The sequence below is a fragment of the Anabrus simplex genome, chromosome 1, assembly GCF_040414725.1.
Source record: "Anabrus simplex isolate iqAnaSimp1 chromosome 1, ASM4041472v1, whole genome shotgun sequence".
NCBI classification, from domain to species: domain Eukaryota; kingdom Metazoa; phylum Arthropoda; class Insecta; order Orthoptera; family Tettigoniidae; genus Anabrus; species Anabrus simplex.
Window position 1 is genome coordinate 896,360,122 of NC_090265.1, and position 23,788 is coordinate 896,383,909.

General features: G+C 38.9%; 1 protein-coding gene across 1 annotated transcript; it reads right to left on the bottom strand.

The window, feature by feature from the left end:
* Positions 1-2,369: 2,369 nt before the first annotated feature.
* On the bottom strand, positions 2,370-21,832 carry LOC136874550 (uncharacterized). The gene is made up of 2 exons (XM_067148188.2): positions 21,769-21,832; positions 2,370-3,596 (listed from the first exon to the last, which is right to left on the bottom strand). The coding sequence occupies exon 2, from the start codon at positions 3,583-3,585 to the stop codon at positions 2,410-2,412; it is 1,176 nt and encodes a 391-aa protein (XP_067004289.2). The 5' UTR covers positions 3,586-3,596; positions 21,769-21,832; the 3' UTR covers positions 2,370-2,409.
* Between the last annotated feature and the right edge of the window lie 1,956 nt (positions 21,833-23,788).

Here is a 23,788-nt window from a genome sequence, read left to right on the forward strand (position 1 = left end):
AATTTTATACTGTATTTTATGTTGTACGTACTTCAAATTTGTACTTTAATTTCAGGCTTAAAAGTGAAAATGTAAATCTAAAGTACGCCTAATTAAGTTTAGCTCTGTATCATTTTTCATCTCACTGGACTGATGCGATAAATCTCGGTTACAACGACCTTCGGTTTATAAGGACACAGTTTACCAGGTTCCTTAGACATCTTTATAACCATGTTCTACCGTATATTATATATGGAAGGAACTAGGAAATATATTTACTGTGTCCGTCGACACCAAAATGTACAGAACAGCTGCTTTTAATTCAAGAATCACTGTAAATAAAACAGAGTTTATTTGATAAGGAAAAATTAAGTATGTCAGAAAGTCACATATTGTAACAGTTTGTTTCAGATGGCAATGTTCTAACAGATGGCATATAGTTCCTTTCAAATACTGTATACTGACACTTTTTCAGCTCCATTAGGATGTATTTTATTAATTCCTTACTACCTTATATACTGTAAGGCGTGATCAAGAAGTTTCCGTTTGAGGGCGCTGCTGCCGCGGATATACAACGTAGCGCGACTCCGATGCGGGTATAAAAGCACGGCCATGTGGGCAAAGGGATTAGTGTGGCAGTCGTGTCATGCCGAGGTGCTTGTGTTAAATGCGACCACGTGAACTATTGCGACGTTATTACCAAATGCGTCCAAACAGGACCAAAGTGATTTTATTCTGCTCTTGCCAGCAGGACAACTACCGGTGAACATCCATCGGAGAATCAAGCGTGTGTATGGAGCAGCATGTCTGTCGAAAACCACCGTCGTGAAATGGTGCACCAAGTTCCGTGCGGGTCGCATTTAGTCACAAGACGCCGGTCTATCTGGGCTGGGATGTCAGCCTCATATCCCATACTGCAAAGGTTGTCACGCACAAGGTACGTCAACTCAAGTGGGGAACACTCGAACAGCCGCCCTATAGTCCTGACCTCTCCCTATGCGAATATCACGCTTTCGGTCCCCTCAAAAAACCATTGAAGGGTCGACGCTTCCTGTTGGACAAGTATGTGCAGCAGGCGGTTACGGACTTCTTCACGCAGCAGGACTCGGTGTTTTACTAGACGAGGATCTTCAACCTGGTGTGTCGGTGGGATGAATGCCTCAAAGCTCACGGTGATTTTGGCTGCTTGGCATCCCGATTCCGGACTGTACCGCCGTCGAACGGAAACTTTTTGATCGCCCCTTATATATTAAAAACTTGGTCGTACTGTTCATAAAAATGTGCACATAATTTATACATAGCTTTGTTAACTATGTGTACAATCCAAGTAAAATCATCTCCATGAAGCCCTTGGATGAGTGAAGAGAAAAGGCTTTCACTATTCTTAACTTGAGCACTAACATAGAGCTCTATGCCCGGGTTCCTTAAGGGAACCGGGAAGTGTGAAACCACAGAAAAATGTAACTTCCGATGTTTAGTTACATATCTCAGAAACTAAACTAGGCACTTCCTTGAATATTCTGTTGATATATTTAAAATATATTCATAATTATTTGGATACAATATGAAGCTTCTATGCTTAATATTTTGTGTCAAAAAAACATTATAAAAATAATATTTTTAAAATATTGTTAAAAATTTCCTCAACTGATGTACCCTTTTCTGAGAAAATACTCAAATCAGACCCAACAAACTTTGCATGCCTAATATTTGAACCTTCTTTGAGTTGCTGAAGTAAATTATTGTCCTATTGCTTACAGGAGTTGAAAAATTATTATTTTATTTCCTTGTTGAAAACTGAAATTTTCTGTAAACTTTTCAGTGCTCTTCAAGCAGGCCTCCATGAAATAATCAAAATATCTGATTAAATTTACTTCCATAAGCAGATCTACATAGCGTCTAAGAGACTAACAAGTTTCAAATACATTGATGTGATAATTTCTGAGTAAAAGGTACACAAGTTTTATAAAAGTATGAATTACGGAGAATTCAAAAGAATGTTTGATTGACAGCTGGCATCTAATGATATTCAGCGCGCAGAGTTATGTTGAAACCTAATTGTATCGCCTCAAATATAACTTCAGCACAATAATTGATACAGCTAATTCTTCAGGAAAGATTAGCCATTTTTTATGCTTAAAAGCGAAAATTGACATTTTTGAGTCTGTCACAATTCCACGTTCCCTTAATCATTGGGAAGTAAGCTGGTACTCGTTTTTTTAAATGTGGGCTGAGTGAACCTTAGTGCCATATGCCTCTCCAAGAGTAGAAATCTCGTTTCTAAATTTTTCGATTTTCTATCTGGGAATTGAGACCTCGCCCTCGTTCGTGAACCGAGCACGCCTTACCACCTCGGTTAGACATCCCGTATACTTGTGAACAGTTTGCCTTATTTTCTGTGCACGAAGAAGATCGCATACACATGTTGTTCTATAAGATACCATTCATCTCAAAGTGGAGTAGGAGGTGCTGGAAAGTTCGCTGGAAGATACTGTTTTCACCGCAGTCTTGTTGCCCTAGAACGGTACCTAGGTCAGTGCAAGCACTTACGAGTCCATAAATAGCCTTGTCCTTCATTTCCTGTCTCAGTTGGTCCATAGAAAAGAGATAGTCGCCATACCCCAGCACACCGAGAGTGCTCCCAAGTGAAGCATGGTATTCCCTCAACAGTAAGTCGAGGTGATCTGTCCTCACACTTTCATCTGGACTAGTATAGATGAAATATTGCAAGTCTAATGCCGGAGATGCATAACGACAGCTTTGAAAGTCTACAATCTTTACATCAGTAACTGCGTGGTAGTCATTATACTTGAATAAGATATTGTTAACCCAAAAATCGCCATGGTTTAGAACGGCTATCGATCCTCTTTTGGCTTTTGCAACGTTTATTATACAGTCCACAGCTTGAGAAGCAACCATCCGTAACTTATCACCAAACCTCTCGAAACCTGTCCATCCTTCCACTAAATCAGCCAAAGACAAGAGGTTAGGTTCCAGAAATTCAGCGATCATCTCACGCCTCTCTTCTATATAGAAGCTTTCTCTGAACGTTTCCATACTACGAGGTACGTTGATGGAGAGAATAATGGACAAGGCATGAAAGTTCGCTAACGTTCTCAGAGCTGCCACACAGTGCTGTAAATCAAGCTGGTGACTTCTTTCTGCCAACTGGTATCCATCTGCGTTTAGGTCTTCTAGCACCAACGTATCTGTTCGACTCGTAGGGAAATTTCTAGCCGAAAATGTTGATTCTTTCAAATCTGGAACTTTATTCAGCAAAGCATGCATAGCAGGTAATGTGAACTTGTAAATATGAAATTCTCTTCGAAAAACTCCCATTTCGACCACTAACTGTCTGAAGAGATCTCCAGTTGGAAAGCTTTTCACAATGAGGTGGTATTTCAGTGAATTGCTCTCAATCTCGCAGTCTATAACAGCTCGATAGAGGGCACTTCCCAAGTTGTCACCCTTGGCTGTGATGGGACGGACAAACACTTTGATAACTCGGAGATCTGGTTTCTCGTGGTAAGCGTTCCTCAGAGTTGTCTCGAAGAAATCTGTGTCGAGCCAGGACGGCACAGCGCTGTATTCTGGCCGCAGCTCCATGAAATGGAAATCTGGAAGAAAATAAGAATTGCTATTACTCATTGGTTCATCTTTAAAATTATAGTTTTAGTCCACCATGAACTAGAAGTATATTCAGGATTTCAATAAAAATATTATGATCCAAATTATCTTTATTGTATGCGTCGTTTTGGAAAATATCATTGTTGTAAATTGCAAATGATCACACTTTTATACCCCCTCGCCGCGTTATTTCCTCCAGCAGGAAATTTGGGTATGCTGACGATTGGACCATGACCACACAAAATCGATCCTTCACTGTGACTGAGGAAACTTTGACGACTGATCTGGCCATAATGGCTGACTACATCAAAAAATTGGAGACTCTGCCCTAATATGACAAAATGAAGTAAGTTGCTTCCATCTGAGTAACAAGTAGCACGGAACTGTCTGTTGCCTTTAATGGCGTACAGCTTCACCACAATAAACACCCTAAATATATGGGTGTGACACTGAACAGATCCTTGACCTACCATCAACACCTTTTTCTGACTTCAGCTAAACTAGGAGCTAGAAACAACATCCTGTGTTAATAATATATATATAATTTGCTTTACGTCACACAGATGTGACCGGGAGGAGTTAGGAGTGGGAAAGAAGCGGCCATGGTCTTAAGTAGGGTACAGCCCCAGCATTTGCCTGGTGTGAAAATGGGAAACCACGGAACCATCTTTAGGGCTGCCGACAGTGGGGTTCGAACCCACTATCTCCCGAATAATGGATACTGATCGCACTTAAGCGACTGCAGCTATCTAGCTAGGTAATAATAATAATAATAATAATAATAATAATAATAATAATAATAATAATGATGGCTTTACGTCCCACTGACTACTTTTACGGTTTTCGGAAACGCCGAGGTGCCGTAACTTAGTGCCGCGAGAGTTCTTTTACGTGCCAGTAAATCTAGCGACACGACGCTGACGTATTTGAGTACCTTCAAATACCACCGGATTGAGCCAGGATAGAACCTGCCAAGTTGGAGTCAGAAGGCCAGCGCCTCAACCGTCTGAGCCACTCAGCCCAGCAACATTCTGTGTAAAATGACGGCCACTGCATGGGGCGCACGACTGCACTTGGCCACATACTCCGTGGCGGAATATTGTGCGTCAGCTTGGCTCAACAGGTGCCATATTAAGAAGATTGACGTTCAGACTATGAGGCTAATATCTGGGACGATTAAGTCCACCCCAGTTTAATGGTTACCAACTCTCTGTAATAATGCTCCTTCACATCTTCGGAGACAAAACAGCTTAATTCGAGAATATCAAAAATTTGTGTCCAACCCACAGTTACCAAATTAATGCTGATATTTCAGGTCATATGATATTACATCACCTAATAGCTTCAAGAAACCCACCAATGTCAGCAGGACTGATTCACTTACTCTTGAAGCAATGTATTAAACAAGCTAAGAAAATTGAAGACCACTACAGGGAGAAAGATGGACTGTCTGAAAATGCCCCTTACTTCGAGCCAGTCATAATCAGCATGAATGACAGCAGCACCGATTCATCGGAACACAATGATTTTTCAGGCGAAGAAAATTGACAGAATTAAATATTGTAAATATACGTAGTCCGCCTCTGTGGTGTAGTGGTTAGTGTGATTAGCTGCCACCCCCGGGGGCGCGGGTTCGATTCCCGGCTCTGCCACGAAATTTGAAAAGTGGTACGAGGGCTGGAATGGGTCTACTCAGCCTCGGGAGCTTAACTGAGTAGATGTGGGTTCGATTCCCACCTCAGCCACCCTGGAAATGGTTTTCCGTGGTTTCCCCACTTCTCCTCAAGGCAAATGCTGGGATGGTACCTAACTTAAAGCCACAGCCGCTTCCTTCCCTTTTCCTTGGCTATCCCTTCCAATCTTTCCATTCCCCCGCAAGACCCCTGTTCAGCATAGCAGGTGAGGCCGCCTGGACGAGGTACTAGCCACCCTCCCCAGTTGTATCCCCCGACCCAATGTCTCACGCTCCAGGACACTGCCCTTGAGGCGGTAGAGGTGGGATCCCTCGCTGAGTCCGAGGGAAAAGCCAACCCTGGAGCGAAAACAGATTAAGAAGAAGAAGAAATATACGTAATTAATAATGTAATGAAATCGCGTTTGCTTTTAGTGTCGGGTGTGTCCGAGAAGATGTTGCAGGTCTTTCGATTTGACACCCGTAGGTGACTTGCGCATCGTGATGAGGATGAAATGATGATGAAGACATCACATACACCCAGCCCCGGTGCCAGCGAAATTAACCAATGATGGTTAAAATTTCCGACCCTTCCAGGAATCGAACCCGGGACTCCTGTGTCCAAAGGCCAGCACGCTAACCATTTAGCCAAAGAGCCGGACAATCATAATGTAAATAACCCTTGAAAAAATTGTACAGTGTAATATTTCTAAATTAGAAAGCCAACCATTTTTAAACCTGCCATTGAGGGTCCAAAGCTCTTGTGAGAAAAGGTGATGGAAAGTGGAATTTATAAGAAGAAATAAAATTAAATCTTGAAAGTAAACGAAAATCTGTGTTCGTTGCTCGCGTGATTATTTCTGAACGCGGCAACACTATGCCCGATTTTTCCACCCCGTCTGCTGTTAATCGCACGGCCCGGCGCACACAAAACATCCTTTCAATATGACTCATCATAAATTCATTACTGCACTATATGGTTACATTGGTTGTAGTTGCTGATAACAATGAATGAGTTCTTCAGAACATGCCCAAGTTTCTTGTTGTATTATATGTTTATCCTGAGCTGAGAGAGAGTTGTTTTAGGAAAGTTATAAGAACTTTCTTCGGACTGGTTGAAAAATGTTGTAACTTGAGTATTACACTACTAATAGATGTGGTTATAACATATAAAAATTTCATTACTATTAGACAAGTAGTTTTCTCCGTATATGTCCCTAAGTGAGCGCTTCCTAGAGAAGAAGCAAAAAACCCGGACAATATTTATTAAAACCGCAAATAAAAAAGAATGAATGAAGTTCAAAAACAATGCGTCTTATACATCCTAATGAGGAATTAAACAAGAAAAACTCACTTTGCAATAGGCATATCGGTTCGTTTGTAATTAAAGTCTAAACTCGAATGTCGATAATAAAAAGAATCCGATAGTAGTAAAGCCAGGCTGAGTTGCTCAGACGGTTGAGGCGCTGGCCTTCTGACCCCAACTTGGTAGGTTTGATTCTGGCTCAGTCCGGTGGTATTTGAAGGTGCTCAAAAACGTCATTTTCGTGTCGGTAGATTTATTGGCACGTAAAATAACTCCTGCAGGACTAAATTCCGGCACTTCTGCGTCTCCGAAAACCGTAAAATTAGTTAGTGGGACGTAAAGCCATTCACTTGGTAAACTTCAAGCTACAACATAAATGGAATGAAGAATGGTCCACCGAGGCACCTCCACAATGGCAACGATTCCAGCTACCCCGTCAGTTATGGGCCCGAGTAAACAGGACGCTGTGCTGACTTGGCATATAAGTAGGGTTGGAAACCATCAGCTGCCTCCGAATGTGGGAATGACACTCAGACAATCCACCACATCGCCTTTGAGTGCCCTATCAGGTGTTACCCAGGTGAGAGACAAGATTTTGTTCATGCGACACCTGATGTAGTTGAATGGCTCAAGAACCTGGACTGTAATTTATAAGGACTGCTGATGAACGTGTTTTTCTTATCTCCGTTTATTCCCCATTGTTTTGTGCTTAATGTAAGTCATACGCTAAATAAACAATTCCAGTCATTCCTGAATGTTTCTTGCTATTTCAACCAAATTTCGCATTATTGAAGTGTTATCATTAATTTTACAGTTTTTCGTGCTGTCAACCACCAAACATATCTATTTTAAAACTTCTCGGCCATTCGGGCGAACGTCAGCAGCCGAGATAACTAACTACTAACTTAACTAACCACGTCACTCTCTCCGCCTCTCAGCGCTCTCCATCAAAGATTTCAAAGTACCCATGGAGAATGGAATGCTTATTGATATCAGACGATTGCACGTTTAAGGGCGAAGGTACACCTTCTTCTTCTTTATCTGTTTACTCCCAAGGGTCGGTTTTTCCCTCGGACTCAGCGAGGGATCCCACCTCTACCGCCTTAAGGGCAGTGTCGTAGAGCTTCAGACTCTGGGTCGTGATATACAACTGGGGAGGATGACCAGTACCTCGCCCAGGTGGCCTCACCTGCTATGCTGAACAGGGGCCTTGCGGGGGGGGGGGATTGAAAGGGATAGACAAGGAAGAGAGAAGGAAGTGACCGTGGCCTTAAGTTAGGTACCATCCGGGCATTTGCCTGGAGAAGAAGTATAATAATAATAATAATAATAATAATAATAATAATAATAATAATAATAATAATAATAATAATAATAATAATAATAATAATAATAATTGATTTACATCCCACTAACTACTTTTGCGGTCTTCGGAGACGCCGAGGTGCCGGAATTTAGTCCCGCAGGAGTTCTTTTACGTGCCCGTAAATCTACCAACACGAGGCTGTCGTATTTGAGCACCTTCAAATACCACCGGACTGAGCCAGGATCGAACTGCCAAGTTGGGGTTAGAAGGCCAGCGCCTTAACCGTCTGAGCCACTCAGCCTGGCTGGAGGAGAAGTAGGAAATCACGGAAAACCACTTCCAGGAGGGCTGAGGTGGGAATCGAATCGAATCTACTCAGTTGACCTCCCGAGGCTGAGTGGACCTCGTTCCAGCCCTCGTACCACTTTTCAAAATTCGTGGCAGAGCCGAGAATCGAACCTGGGCCTCCGGGGGTGGCAGCTAATCACTCTAACGACTACACCACAGAGGCCGACAGGTACACCTTCACCGGTCATAATATTGCATTTTTCAGTTTATTTTATCTCTATGTTTTCAACATTAATCTTATGAAACAATGAATATATTGTCACTTGCTACATGTGTGATCGATGAAATAATTTTATGATTTCATGAAGGCTGTAATTGGCGAACTAAGTCCACTCAAAATCCACTCTGAATGTAGATTAACAAGGAGTTTTTTTTTAGAATGTGCATCAAGCGTAATGTTCTAAATGTTTTACCGTTATTTCGTACGCCTTTGTAGCGTAACGGTTAGTGTGATTAGCTGCCGTCCTCAGTGGCCCGGGTTCGATTCCCGATACTGCCAGAAATTTAAGAATGGCAGGAGGGCTGGTATGTGGTTGAAATGGTACATGCAGCTCACCTCCAGGTGTGCCTCAAAAGAGCTGCATCACCTCGGGATGAGGACACGAGTTTACTATTATACCGTTAGTTCATCGCTCTCCTTTAACACACCAAAACGTATTTTTCATTCTTACTTGACCGGGTGAGTTGGCTGTGCGGTTAGATGCGCGCAGCTGTGAGCTTGCATCCGGGAGATAGTGGGTTCGAACCCCACTGTCGGCAGCCCTGAAGATTGCTTTCCGCGGTTTCCCCATTTCCACACCAGGCAAATGCTGGGACTGTACCTTAATTAAGGACCACCGCTTGCTACTCACTCCCAGGCCTTTCCTATCCAATCGTCGGCATAATATTTATCTGTGTCGATGCGACGTTAAGCAAATTGTTGGCATTCATACTTGTCTGGCTGAGTGGCTCAGACAGTTGAGGTGCTGGCCTTCTGACGCCAACTTGGCAGGTTCGATCGTGGCTCAGTCCGGTGGTATTTTAAGGTGCTCAAATACGACAGCCTCGTGTCGGTAGATTTACTGGCACGTAAAAGAACTCCTACGGGACTAAATTCCGGCACCTCGCTGTCTCCGAAAACCATAACAGTAGTCAGTGGGACGTAAAGCATATAACATTAATTATTATCATTCTTACTTGTTGAATTATTAGTATAGTACTGTATATTATTATGATAATTATATTACTGGAGTTAATGTAATACTACTGTCTAGCTCCTTGGGTGGGTGGTCAGCGTACTGGCCTTCAGTTCAGTGGATCCTGAGTCTGATTCCCTACCTGGTCGGAGATTTTACCCACGTTTCATTCCTGTAGTTCCGGGGCTGGACGTTTGTGATCGTCTTAATATAAATTGTTAATTTACATACAACACGACCAACTATGAACTATCACAGAAACACGCAATAGTAAATACATCTTTCCTAATAGGGTTGGCGTCAGAAAGGACGTCTGGTTGTATGATTGGACTTAATCTACACCTAGTGCAACCCCAATAAAATAGGAAAATGCCACGAAGAAGAATGCAGTGGTATGCAATTAATATGAACTAAGAGCGATGCACTGTACGTGGGGTAAAAAGAAATAATGTGTACAATAAATATCTAAATAAACGTGTTCTTTTTGTTTTGTTTTTCCAAATTTGGCCGACTATGAACCCCATAGAACTTAGGTTTCTTGGCCTTTCTGCTGTTTTCTTCCCAAAACCTCTTCATCCTTTCGCTTCTCATTCTTCTCTCCTCTGCGGAAATGGCCTGTTAGGGCCTCCGTTTTAGTGATTTGTCTTCAAAACTTTATTAATTTATTTATTTATTTATTCATTCATTCATTCATTCATTCATTCATTCATTCATGTATGTATGTATGTATGTATGTATGTATTTTATTTATTTATTTATTTATTTATTTATTTATTTATTTATTTATTTATTTATTTATTTATTTATTTATTTATTTATTTATTTATTTATTTATTTATTTATTTATTTATTTATTTATTTATTTATTTATTTATTTATTTATTTATTTATTTATTTATTTATTTATTTATTTATTTATTTATTTATTTATTTATTTATTTATTTATTTATTTATTTATTTATTTATTTATTTATTTATTTATTTATTTATTTATTTATTTATTTATTTATTTATTTATTTATTTATTTATTTATTTATTTATTTATTTATTTATTTATTTATTTATTTATTTATTTATTTATTTATTTATTTATTTATTTATTTATTTATTTATTTATTTATTTATTTATTTATTTATTTATTTATTTATTTATTTATTTATTTATTTATTTATTTATTTATTTATTTATTTATTTATTTATTTATTTATTTATTTATTTATTTATTTATTTATTTATTTATTTATTTATTTATTTATTTATTTATTTATTTATTTATTTATTTATTTATTTATTTATTTATTTATTTATTTATTTATTTATTTATTTATTTATTTATTTATTTATTTATTTATTTATTTATTTATTTATTTATTTATTTATTTATTTATTTATTTATTTATTTATTTATTTATTTATTTATTTATTTATTTATTTATTTATTTATTTATTTATTTATTTATTTATTTATTTATTTATTTATTTATTTATTTATTTATTTATTTATTTATTTATTTATTTATTTATTTATTTATTTATTTATTTATTTATTTATTTATTTATTTATTTATTTATTTATTTATTTATTTATTTATTTATTTATTTATTTATTTATTTATTTATTTATTTATTTATTTATTTATTTATTTATTTATTTATTTATTTATTTATTTATTTATTTATTTATTTATTTATTTATTTATTTATTTATTTATTTATTTATTTATTTATTTATTTATTTATTTATTTATTTATTTATTTATTTATTTATTTATTTATTTATTTATTTATTTATTTATTTATTTATTTATTTATTTATTTATTTATTTATTTATTTATTTATTTATTTATTTATTTATTTATTTATTTATTTATTTATTTATTTATTTATTTATTTATTTATTTATTTATTTATTTATTTATTTATTTATTTATTTATTTATTTATTTATTTATTTATTTATTTATTTATTTATTTATTTATTTATTTATTTATTTATTTATTTATTTATTTATTTATTTATTTATTTATTTATTTATTTATTTATTTATTTATTTATTTATTTATTTATTTATTTATTTATTTATTTATTTATTTATTTATTTATTTATTTATTTATTTATTTATTTATTTATTTATTTATTTATTTATTTATTTATTTATTTATTTATTTATTTATTTATTTATTTATTTATTTATTTATTTATTTATTTATTTATTTATTTATTTATTTATTTATTTATTTATTTATTTATTTATTTATTTATTTATTTACAGCTCACTATACATGAACTGCAGAGGGTTTCATAACACTATATCAGCAGCACTAAGATTTCACAATCTTTCCTTCCATGCTTCAGTCGTTGATCATTTGGAAATTTCGACTCACAGTTGTTGTATTGAGAACCATGCCAATTCCTTTTGATATGTTAATGCCTGGATCTGTGAGCACATGCTACTCTCGTCTGGTGATGAGGAGATGAAATCGCATATTCACGTGTGTTATCCAAATAGTCGTCCAAACCTTCCTCGTCTTTGTTCTTTCATCACGCGAGGATCGAACTCTCTTCAGAGATGTTATTTGCTGTGAACACTAAGTACAAATAGTATATGCGGTCTACTGCACGCCATATTCTCCTAATGGAACATCGAATGCGCCATCTTTGTTGTCCTCTATATTTCTACTCCCGATCCAACCTTGACATGTAGTTTGATACTGACCTTCTCCAATATGGTTACAACATACAATACAAACCCGTAGTGCAACAAGCCACGAAGGGTTTTGTCCTGCCAAGACAACTGCTATCCAGCGTACGGCCTGCAGATGCCGTATCACTTAGCTTTCACGACGGGGTCCGCTACGTCTCAAATCAACAGTTCCCCATTTGTTTTCATGAAACTGATTGAACCCCGCTTCAGCCTTCGGTTTAAAATAAAAATCCTTGGACTGACCAGGAATCGAATCTGGGGCCTCCCGAATTGAACCAGGACTACTCCTGCACCACAAAGCTGGCGCGATTTGATTTTGAATTCCGGAAAATACAAGAATAGTTGTCACCCACCTGGTGGCCATGATCGTTAAGGCGTCGAGTCTATATGGTTTGATACCGTGGTTAGCCGGTTCGAGCCCCGTTGGTCGAAAAAATGTTCACCATCAGAATGTTGGCCGGCAGGGTAGGAGAAGTGGTGGTACTGCACTCGACAGGGGCATGATCCAAGGACCTTTGGTTAATACTGGTCTTTGAAATTACATACGCAATGATTTTTGAGAGAATAAAACCGAAACTAATTAATACCCATATCATTAAGACAGGTAAAATGAGTCTTTTAAATTTATTCTACAGGATTTCATTATTTGCGATCTATTGCACAATATCTTCCTTTGTGTAGCAGGAGCCCGCAGCAGAAGTCAAGCCCATCTAGACTCGGGTGGGCTGCAATCGGTGGTTCACCATGACGTAACTCGAGAGAAGACATACCTTCCTCGCGACTAAGTGAATGAGGGGAAGCATACTTTTTCGAAACGGAATATGGGAGCCATCTTTAATTAAGACTAGCCAACTTAATTATCTACGATGTAAAAATTAATGAAATCCGAATTCTGGAGTCGTCTTCCGATTTAAAAGAGATGACTATAATTGGGACATTTATTTAGAGTGTCTAATGTCCTCTTACTTGATAACTTTCGGATGGAGAAAGAAGACTGTGTTATTTCAGCGTGGAAAAGTACCAGTCGCCATCTGGTTATTGTCATCACGCCTCCTTGAAGCGGGAGTTCACCCTAGTGTGGAAGGGGAAGCACGAAAGATTTTAATTAATTACAGGAGATCTTACGAAGAATGGTCGTACTATTTGACCTCTAGTGGGCCGTGGATAGGCTATATGCAGATTTGGAGTGGGAGAAATTGCTTCCTTGTAAAAAGCACTGCCAAGGGCGAAGCGCGTCATTCGCGACTCTCAGCTTACCAAGGGCGGAGCTATGTTTAGCTTAGCTCCCAATGATCCTTTGTTTAAGTGACTTTAAACTTAAATTTCAAGTGAAATAGTGTAATTCATATAAATATTGCATAGATTTGATATACATGACGCCAGTGATTAAACTTTTTTTACAAAACTGTGACGTGTCGCGAACACTCAGCGCGAATCGTAATATTGTTATTATTATTACTACAGCACGACTGTGTCGGGTAATAACAAAGATAGAATGGCTGAGAGGTACACGGAATCCGATAATGAACCGCGGATTACGAAGTAATATCCGAAATCGTGGCCGGACGTTCATGCTGAACGCAATTAATCAGATTTTGAAAGTAAATAGTGACGTGTTGTGTGCATATGATTACTGCCAGCTGCTTCATCGACCAGGAACTATGGACTTCCAGCTTGAAGGAGGAATTTAACTACCAGTGAACGCCTTGGTGCCATTGGGTCAGCAGTAAAACCTGAAATGGGTCTCCCGAGCTGACCAAGGTGTCGTCAAGTGAAGGAGATGAGTATTTTTTAAAATGGCATGATTAGAGGGGACGGGAATTATTTATCATAAGCTGACGCTATCATGTTAGGGATATAACTTTATTTAAATGTAGAAGTGCCAAAATGAGGCACGTAGTTTCTATTTCTTATTGTATTTAATTAATAACAGGTCTGAGTGATTTAATTGTAAATAAGGGAAACCAGAGTCTAGTAGGTTTTCATACGGTAGAAGATTTACTTATTTACTTTATTTTGGGAGACTTGTGGTCTGTTAATGCGTCAGGAGACCAGTATTTTAGTAAATTCAGGGTAATTCAAGCTAGGTTGTAGTTGATCCAGTATTGATAAACGCATAACTGGTAAGTAATATAAGTATGCTACGTGAGGTCCCAGAGTCACGAGAGATGTATACGGAACTGATACCCCATGCCTCCTTTGAAATATTTAGCTAGGGATTGTTACAATTTAAGCTGGATTATTTGATCAGGTTTATCATAATTTTACTTACAATTTTATTATGAATTAATTACCGTGTGAATATTTAATTTAGTTAATTACCGTGTGAATATTTAATTGAGTTAATTACCGTGTGAATATTTAAGTGAGTTAATTACCGTGTGAATATTTGATTGAGCTAATTACCGTGTGAATATTTAATTGATTATCGTATGATGATTTAATTAGAAATTAATTACGTGTTAATCATAAATTAAGTAGTGTTTAATTATGAATTAATTGCCGTTGGGTTATTTAATTACATTGCAATTACGAGGAAGTTTCCGTGTGATGATTCGGTATGATCTAATTACCAGGTAAATCACATAAGAAGACAGTGTAAAGATGAAATCAACAATAATAATAATAAAAATCGTGATGATAGTAATCATGAAAATATTGGTATTATAAAAACCGGTGTCGTGTTGTAAGATAGGTGTGATATTTGAAGTCGTGGTTTGGTCATGAGAAATATATGTGTTGAATCGAGGTGATTTATTGGAAGCCGATGCAATTTGCTTAATGAGGAATAGACCTCAGTTTATTGTGAACGTACCTCGGGACGAGGTAGTTTTGTTTAAAGAAATGGCTTGTTATGCCTGTGGAGGGCAAGGCTATTGACCGCTCGTGGTAGGGATGGAAACGCTTGACCTTGCAATCAGACGTGTTTTGTGTGTGTATGTCCTGCCTCTATAGGAGGGGGCTTTTAGCTAAGAAGAGAAGGCCTGTATGAATCGGCTAATATTGGGAAATATTCAACACGCCAGAATGAAGTATTCGCTGACAAATGACACGGTGATTGGTACTAGTATTTGTTAGATTACTATTGTTACTCATTTGAGTATAATTTAGCTAGGGATTTCAGTGCCATATTTTCATCCCAGGGGTCGTCAGTTCAGTTTCCTACGCAGGTATTGGTATTCCACAATGCTAAATGAAGAATGGGGTGCCTCACGAGTTCATTGTATATAATGTGTGATTCTTTATGTTGTTTTATGTGACATGTTGTGACTATAATTAGCGTCGGCATGGTTCTACCCCATCTGCGCGGCGAATTGTATTCCAGTAAGGGTCGGTTCAAACCGGGGTGTTTGTTCCACATTTGTATAATTTCTTTCATGGTATTTCGTTGGGAAATAATTGTGTGCTTTTAGAATAGGGATCGCTCAGACTTGTTGCATGAATGTTAATTTCATTTGTTAATGATGTGATATAGCTTCAGTGTTTATGGTAAATGTTTCCGTTCACGTCACGTCATGGCAAATCGCTTTGCGATAAACAATACTCGGATCTATCACACACGACTACAAGTCAATAAATAATCCACACCTCCTCTTCTTCTTCTTTTTCTACCACTTATCCCACACCTGTGGGGTCGCGGGTGCGAACTGTGTCGCACATGTGGATTTGGCCCTGTTTTACGGCCGGATGCCCTTCCTGACGCCAACCCTATATGAAGGGATGTAATCACTATTGCGTGTTTCTGTGGTGGTTGGTAGTGTAGTGTGTTGTGTGAATATGAAGAGGAAAGTGTTGGGACAAACACAAACACCCAGTCCCCGGGCTAGAAGAATTAATCAGAGACGATTAAAATCCCCGACCCGGCCGGGAATCGAACCCGGGACCCTCTGAACCGAAGGCCAGTACGCTGACCGTTCAGCCAACGAGTCGGACCCAATAAATAATCCACACCAATTGTTAATAATTAATGTAATTCATTTGTGAATATAGATGCGTCATTCCCATCGTCATCAAGGTTTAATAAACCGGTTGTATTAATTTAAACTTTAATTTGAATGTGCTCTCATTGTAGTTAAGTATGCCCCGTTTCTCCTACCCTGTATGCCATTAAGGTAATGTTAGATAAGCGCCTATTCGATTATATTTTCCACCCGTTAACGCCCTGTAGATATCTTGCCGGAGCCCTTTTGGGTGGGGGGCGGGTACAGTACGCAATTTCTAATTCGTAGATTGCGTGCCAAAAGCCTGGATTCAATTCCAAACCTCTCCGCATTGTTCATAATATGGAGTGAAGTCATATGACGCTGTTATTATTTATTTATTTATTTATTTATTTATTTATTAATTTATTTATTTATTTATTTATTTATTTATTTATTTCCCTTAAAGTGTGCGCGTACAGTCTAGCGGTGGAGCGGTGTGATAGATGGAGAAAGGGCAAGCCCCACATAGGCAGAAGTGCCTCCATCTCCACATGGTGATTCTTCCGTCGGTGGAAACGTTAAGCCTTGAGCAGACCCCTTGGTGTTATTCGACAGGAGCCAGCACCGAGCTTCACCCTCTCCCTCCCTACTATCAAATAACAAGTCATTCATTTCATCTCATTAACTCCTCTGAAGAGGTTGACGTCGGGAAGGTCATCCAGTCGTAGAAACTCGCTGCGGAGGTTCATCTCAGTTCATACCTTACACCGCAGAAGAATGAGGCAAGGGTTGGACATACTGTACATACAACACGAATAGTTATATGGATAGATATGTCCGGCTCCTTGGCTGAATGGGCAGTGTACTTCGGCTCAGAGGGCCCTGGTTCGATTCGCAGGAAGGCCGAGGATTTTAACTACGTATGGTTAATTTCTTTGGTTGGAACTGGGTGTTTGTTTCAATCCACTTCTCGTCGTATGTACAAAACACACCATATTACTAATCACCACAGACACACACTAGTAAATACATCTCTTCACCTAGAGTTGTCGTCACGCAGGGCATCCGGCCGTAACATTCGACCAAATCGTTATTAAGTGCTGGGATTAAGGCCATGAATAAGAAGAAATCATATGGATATGTATGGAAGAACTGAAACTATTATTTGTAAAATCGGGTACAACTAGATTTCCATTTGATCAGATTATATTGACGCAGTTGTGGTAGTGATTATTGTTTAGATAGGAAGTACAGCTGGGCAATAATCATTCCTTAACACTAACCAGAGGGACAATGGAGGAATAAAGGTATCGCCAAAAGAAAAGGGAAGGGTCACGAAGGAGCCTCACAAACCTAATATTGCAGGGGTCCGTGCCGGACTCAGCTCCCAGTTTGAGAGCACCATGAGGTACACATTTCAGTAGCCTTTCATCACAGGCAAGGGATACCGCGGATATATTCTACGTACCCTACCCACAGGACCATATAGGTGCAGTGGTCGAGCAATTCGGCACCCAACTCGAGTGCCCTGGGTTTGAATCCAAGTGACTTCGAGTGAAGTTTTCAATTGGACCCGTGCGAGACGACAAGGTGGGCATCCACACATTAACACCCGACCAAAACTGAAACTAAGTCTGGATGTTTTCCCAACCTCTGGCTCTCTGAGATATTCCTATACTGTTTGAAACAAAATAATAATAATAATAATAATAATAATAATAATAATAATAATAATAATAATAATAATAATAATAATAATAATAATAATAATGTTACTGGCTTTACGTCGTGCTAACTACTTTGAAGGTTTTCGGAGATGCCGAGGTGCCTGAATTTAGTCCCGCAGGAGTTCTTTTACGTGCCAGTAAATTTACCGACACGAGCCTGACGTATTTGAGCACCTTCAAGTACCACCGGACTGAGCCAAGATCGAACCTGCCAAGTTGGGGTCAGAAAGCCAGCGCCTCAACCGTCTAAGCCACTCACCCCGGTCCGTTTGAAACAAAAATCACAATAATCCGACGAGTTTGAACTAGGGGCGTACGCAGAAATTATTTTCGGGTGGGGTATTAAATATTAAAATTCGAGGAATTCTAATGTTGAGTGCATATTGAGAAATTATAAACACTGCATTAAAACTTTCAAAATTATTTAATTGATACATTTGTATTCATGTTGATGATAAATGAAAAGGCGTATGGCTTTTAGTGCCAGGAGTGTCAGTTCGCCAGGTGCAGGTCTTTTGATTTGACTCCCGTAGGCGACCTACGCGTCGTGATGAGGGTGAAATGATCAAAACGACACATGCACTCAGCACCCGTGCCAGCAAAATTAACCAGTTATGGTTTAAATTCCCGATCCTGCCGGGAATCGAACCCGGGACCCTTGTGACCAAAGGCCAGCACGTTAACCATTTAGCAATGGAGCCGGACATGTTGATTACAACAGCAGACGTCCCCTGGGATTTGTGGCCCGCTCATTACATGTTCTACGGTCACATGTTCTTCATTGTGTAAATACAAAAGAGCTAACACTTTCAATCTTTCCTGTGCAGTCATATTCTGCAAATAGCTTTCTAAATATTTCAGGGATGAAAATGAGCGTTCTGGTTGGCAGTGGTTACTAGTAAGACAGCAGAGGGTTTCAGTATTCTATGTCTTGTTGGGAAAATATCTCTGTCGCAAAATAGGCTATTAAGTCCATTGGTTCAGGATGATTGCTTTTAGAAGAAAAGTTCTTTTTTTTTTTTTTTGCTCTTTGCTACCTGCTTTACGTCGCACGGACACAGATAGGTCTTATGACGACGATGGGACAGGAAAGGCCTAGGAATGGGAAGGAAGCAGCCGTGGCCTTGATTAAGGTACAGCCCCAGCATTTGCATGGTGTGAAAATGGGAAACCACGGAAATCCATCTTCAGGGCTGCCGAAGTAGGATTCGAACCCACTATTTCCCGGATGTGAGCTCACAGCTGCGCGCCCCTAACCGCACGGCCAACTCGCCCGGTAAAAGAAAAGCTTATACACAGTATGTATATACAGTATATCAATGGAAGCATCAACACATAGTTGGCAAATACGTACCGGTAGTTAAAAAAACAATGAGCTAGTCCGCCTCTGTGGTGTAGTGGTTAGCGTGATTAGCTGCCACCCCCAGAGGCCAGGGTTCGATTCCCGGCTCTGGCACGAAATGTTAAAAGTGGTACGAGGGCTGGAACGATGTCCACTTAGCCTCGGGAGGTCAACTGAGTAGAGGTGGGTTCGATTCCCACCTCAGCCATCCTGGAAGTGGTTTTCCGTGGTTTCCAACTTCTCCTCCAGGCAAATGCCGGGATGGTACCTAACTTAAGGCCACGGACGCTTCTTCCCACTTCCTTGTCTATCCCTTCCAATCTCCCTATCCCCCCACAAGGCCCCTGTTCAGCATAGCAGGTGAGGCCGCCTGGGCGAGGTACTGATCGTCCTCCCCAGTTGTATCCCTCGACCCAGAGTTTGAAGCTCCAGGACACTGCCCTGAGGCGGTAGAGGTGGGATCCCTCGCTGAGTCCGAGGGAAAAACCGACCCTGGAGTGTAAAAACACGATACGATACGATACGATACAATGAGCTACCTAAAAATCTTCATTTACGTGATTGCCACAATTAATACAAGTTCTAAACTTCAATTTTTTTGAGGGGCGGGGGTATTCCTGCAATCCCCCCTCTGCGTACGCCTCTGGTTTGAACAAACGTATGTTATTTTTTAATCCACCCGTTTTAAATGGATCGCCCTGTAGTGAACGTGTATTTTGAGACGCTAGCTCTTGTTTAACTTTATGACGCCTGTGTCGAGAGAAGATAACGTCATTTTTGTGCCCTTACAGCGACCTTTGCTCATAAACATATTCAATAATCTTGAGAACCGTTATGACCAATGTGGGGCACGTGATGGTGTGCATTTTGAACACACTGATTTTCCGCATACGGTAGACTATACCAGAAGAGAAACCTGTGGTGTTCAACTCAGCAGTTTGTATTACTGGTATGTTATTGCTAGTGAAAGGACTTTAAGGTGCAGCATCTTTCCAAAAATATAGTTATTTTTATACAGGTAGGTCAAAAACAGTATGTATTTGGGGACATGAAATGAAGCCAAATAAACGCAATTTGTTGCGCCTTTTTTGTGGGACGACTATATTCTGCCACCTTTTCGCTTCTATTTCATGCTTCAGCACCTTTTCTCCCACTTTTATTTGCGTTTTTAAAAGTTTGGACAGGATATTTTTCCTCTTCTTGAACAAATTAAACAGATTAAAATTTTGTTTAATCAGCAGTCAACAATAGTCAATAAATAAATTTATATAAATAAAATCGTAACGACTGTATGTTTCTACATTGATTGTTTCGGCGATTTTTTTCTGCAGTTATTCGTTTCAGGTGTAGTAATGTCCCTATGTATTTTAAAATTTATTTTTTTAGTTTTGGTGTTTGTTGGTTTGTTTGTTTCTCTCTTTGAGTTCTTATAACTTGAAGACTACTGGATATATTTCTACCAAACTTGATATTTAGAATTCATCTGCAATTGGGTAGGTTTTAGGGACAATATTATTTCTGAATCGCTAAATAAACTGGGGGTTTATACCAAACCGAAACCGTGATTTTGCACTCCCATAAAATATACACAACTAGTCTTAATAGAAATCTACCTGCATTAATGGGCATCAATTTCTAAAACGTTGTTCCCTTGTGCATCATTTCGATAGGAGGATGAATATCATTAACTGTTTTGCAGTCTAAGTCCCAGCGGACATAGCCCATAAGCGGGTGCAATTTGTAATCTACTCATTCAGGATTGTGCTATCAGATGCATATGACGTCAAGTTAACACTAGGAGTTACCTTTTATAAAAATAAGTTTATCCCCAATAGAGATTCGTTTAATTAGGTATATCAGAATACTGTAGGCCTATATAATGAAAGTTTAAGAATATGTTTTTTCCGTTATTTTGTGTCCGACGGTAAATAACGGAGCTATTTACGAAAAATTGGATTTTTAGTCCAATTGCCGTGGAACTCTTGGTGCATTTCAATCAAGGTGGGTTAACGGAATGAACTAAAAAGCTATATTACTCTTTTCGATAGAACAGATAATACGGGAGGTTATCATCAACGGTGTAACTGAATTATGTTTATTAAAATATCACTGGAGTGAAGACCTTTAGAAACTCGTGTTTGAAATGCAAACTCATCCGTATTGCTACCTTCTCTTGCATAACCTGGCAGAATTAAGTTTATTATTCGGCCGACACATCCTCGGGACAGAAATCCGGTATCACTTTCGTTAGCAGCTATAGTGGGCAAACCTATCTCCTAAACAATTGGTACAGAACACACCTTACTACCTTAAGTATTTTAAGAAAGTACCGAGCAAGTGGCCGCACGGTTTGAGACACGTAGCTATCAGATTGCATTCGAGAAATAGTGGGTTCGAACTCCACCCTTAGCCGTCCTGAAGATGGTTTTCCGTGATTTCCTATTTTGTTCACCAGAAAAATGCTGGGGCTGTTTCTTCCCACTCTTAGCCCTTTCCTATCCCCTCGTCGTCATTAGACCTATATCTGTCGGTGGAACGTAAACGACATTGAAAAAAAGTAATGGTAGTTGACCTACGCACACCTTAGTAATTAGTGCTAATTCTCTTTAAAGTGTAGCGTAAAGCATATTCGGCTATAATGTTTCAGTACTTACATTGTTACGGTGTAACAGACTGCTGACTGCTGCACTACACATGGACTACTGTTGTTCAAAGCAGCATGTGAGCACCGGCCTTTCACGTGACTTCTGCAATTATTGTGTTTCCTGCTGTAAAATATTTCTACGTAGTGGCGCTGGTATGTTGGCAAGTAGTGTCGTGTCTGTCATTGTGTAACCCGTCCAGTTTCCGTCACGTTCTAGTGCAGGCTCTGGACCTCCTGTCTGCTTCAATCATTGGTGGGACCGATGACCTAGATGTTAGGCCCCTCTAAACAATCATCTCCATCATCATCACCATCATCAATCACTGTATCATTATCTTAACACAAAACGTCCGGTTCCATGGCTAAATGGTTAGCGTGCAGGCCTTCGGTCACAGGGGTGCCGGGTTCGATTCCCGGCAGGGTCGGGAATTTTAACCAACAGTGGTTAATTTCCCTGGTTCGGGGGCTGGGTGTATGTGTTGTCTTCATCATCATTTCATCCTCATCACGACGCGCAGGTCGTCTACGGGCGTCAAATCAAAAAATCTGCACCTGGCGAGCCGAACCCGTTCTGCGATCTCCCGGCACTAAAAGTCATACGCCATTTCATTTCATTTAAGACAAAACAAGAAAACCAAACCTCATGGCGCAACAGCCCCAAAGGACCTTGGATTCTGCAGATTACTAGGTATCGAATGATCAGCACGACGATTCCTCTTGGTCTTTATTCTTGGCTTTCTAGACCGGGGCCGCTACCTCACTGTCAGATAGCTCCTCATTTGTAATCACATAGGATGAGTGGACTTCGGACCAGCCCTCAGAACCAGGTGAAGTCCCTGATCTGGACGGGAATCGAACCCGGAGCCTACGGGTAAGAAGCATGCACGCTACCCCTACATCGCGGGGCCGTCTTTATTTTAAGACACAGTCTTATATTCCAGCACCTCATACACTTTTGACAGTTGAAACTAGCCAGAAACAACTCCTTCAAAAACCCAAAATTTCCTTAAAAACTGAAATTGCCACAAAATTCTGCAGTTTATACAAGAAGTGATAATATTTTCACACCATAAGATCTAAGTTATACATTGTCTCTATGTCTCAGTTTGACTAGATTTAGGCTATAATTATTAATAATGCATGCGGAATGGAGATTCAAGAAATAATAATGGCTCCCCGGACGTTTAAATTTCAAAAAGTCATTGTTTAAGAAGTCTTTCTCGTGGACAGTCGAGATTTTCTTCTGATGACGCAGAGCACAGTTCTCTGTGAAACGTGAAGAATTTATTTTCTTGTCACGGCATAAGCCAAAAAGCCGATACAGTATCATGTCTATAAGTACGGACTGTGAAAGCATCAATGGCAATAATAATAATAATAATAATAATAATAATAATAATAATAATAATAATAATAATAATAATAATAATAATAATGGAAACTGCATATAGACTCACCCAAAATATCTATAACAAAAAGTGTCTTTCCAAGCATGCAAAACTAAGACACTATAATACAGTAATAAAACCAGAATGCCTCTATGGATCAGAGACACTTTGAACAGAAAAACTGATCTAGAAAATATTCAGAAAAAGGAACGCAAGATCATTAGAAAAATTTTAGGCCCAAAACTCGTAGATGAACAGTACCGCCTTAGAGGGAAACAGGAAATCAAACAATTTTCTAACATTCACAGCGACATCAGAAAACGCAGATTAAGATTCTTTGGACATATAAAAAGGATGAACCCAGATAGACTTACCAAGCAAATAGTTGAATTTTATGAAAACCGAAGTAAAGCCAAAACGAACACAATAAAATGGATTGGCGAAATTAAAACAGATCTCAAACTGGCAGGAATTACACCTGAAGACATCCAAAGCCGGGTTATCTTCAGAGCCAAAGTTCATAAGTGGCAAGTTGACCAAGAGGAAGAAGACCGGAACAGCATGGTCTCAAGAGAGAAAAGAAGCACACAGCAAACGAATGAAGGAGGTGTGCGCACAAAGAAAGGCAAATGCCTGTCTCTA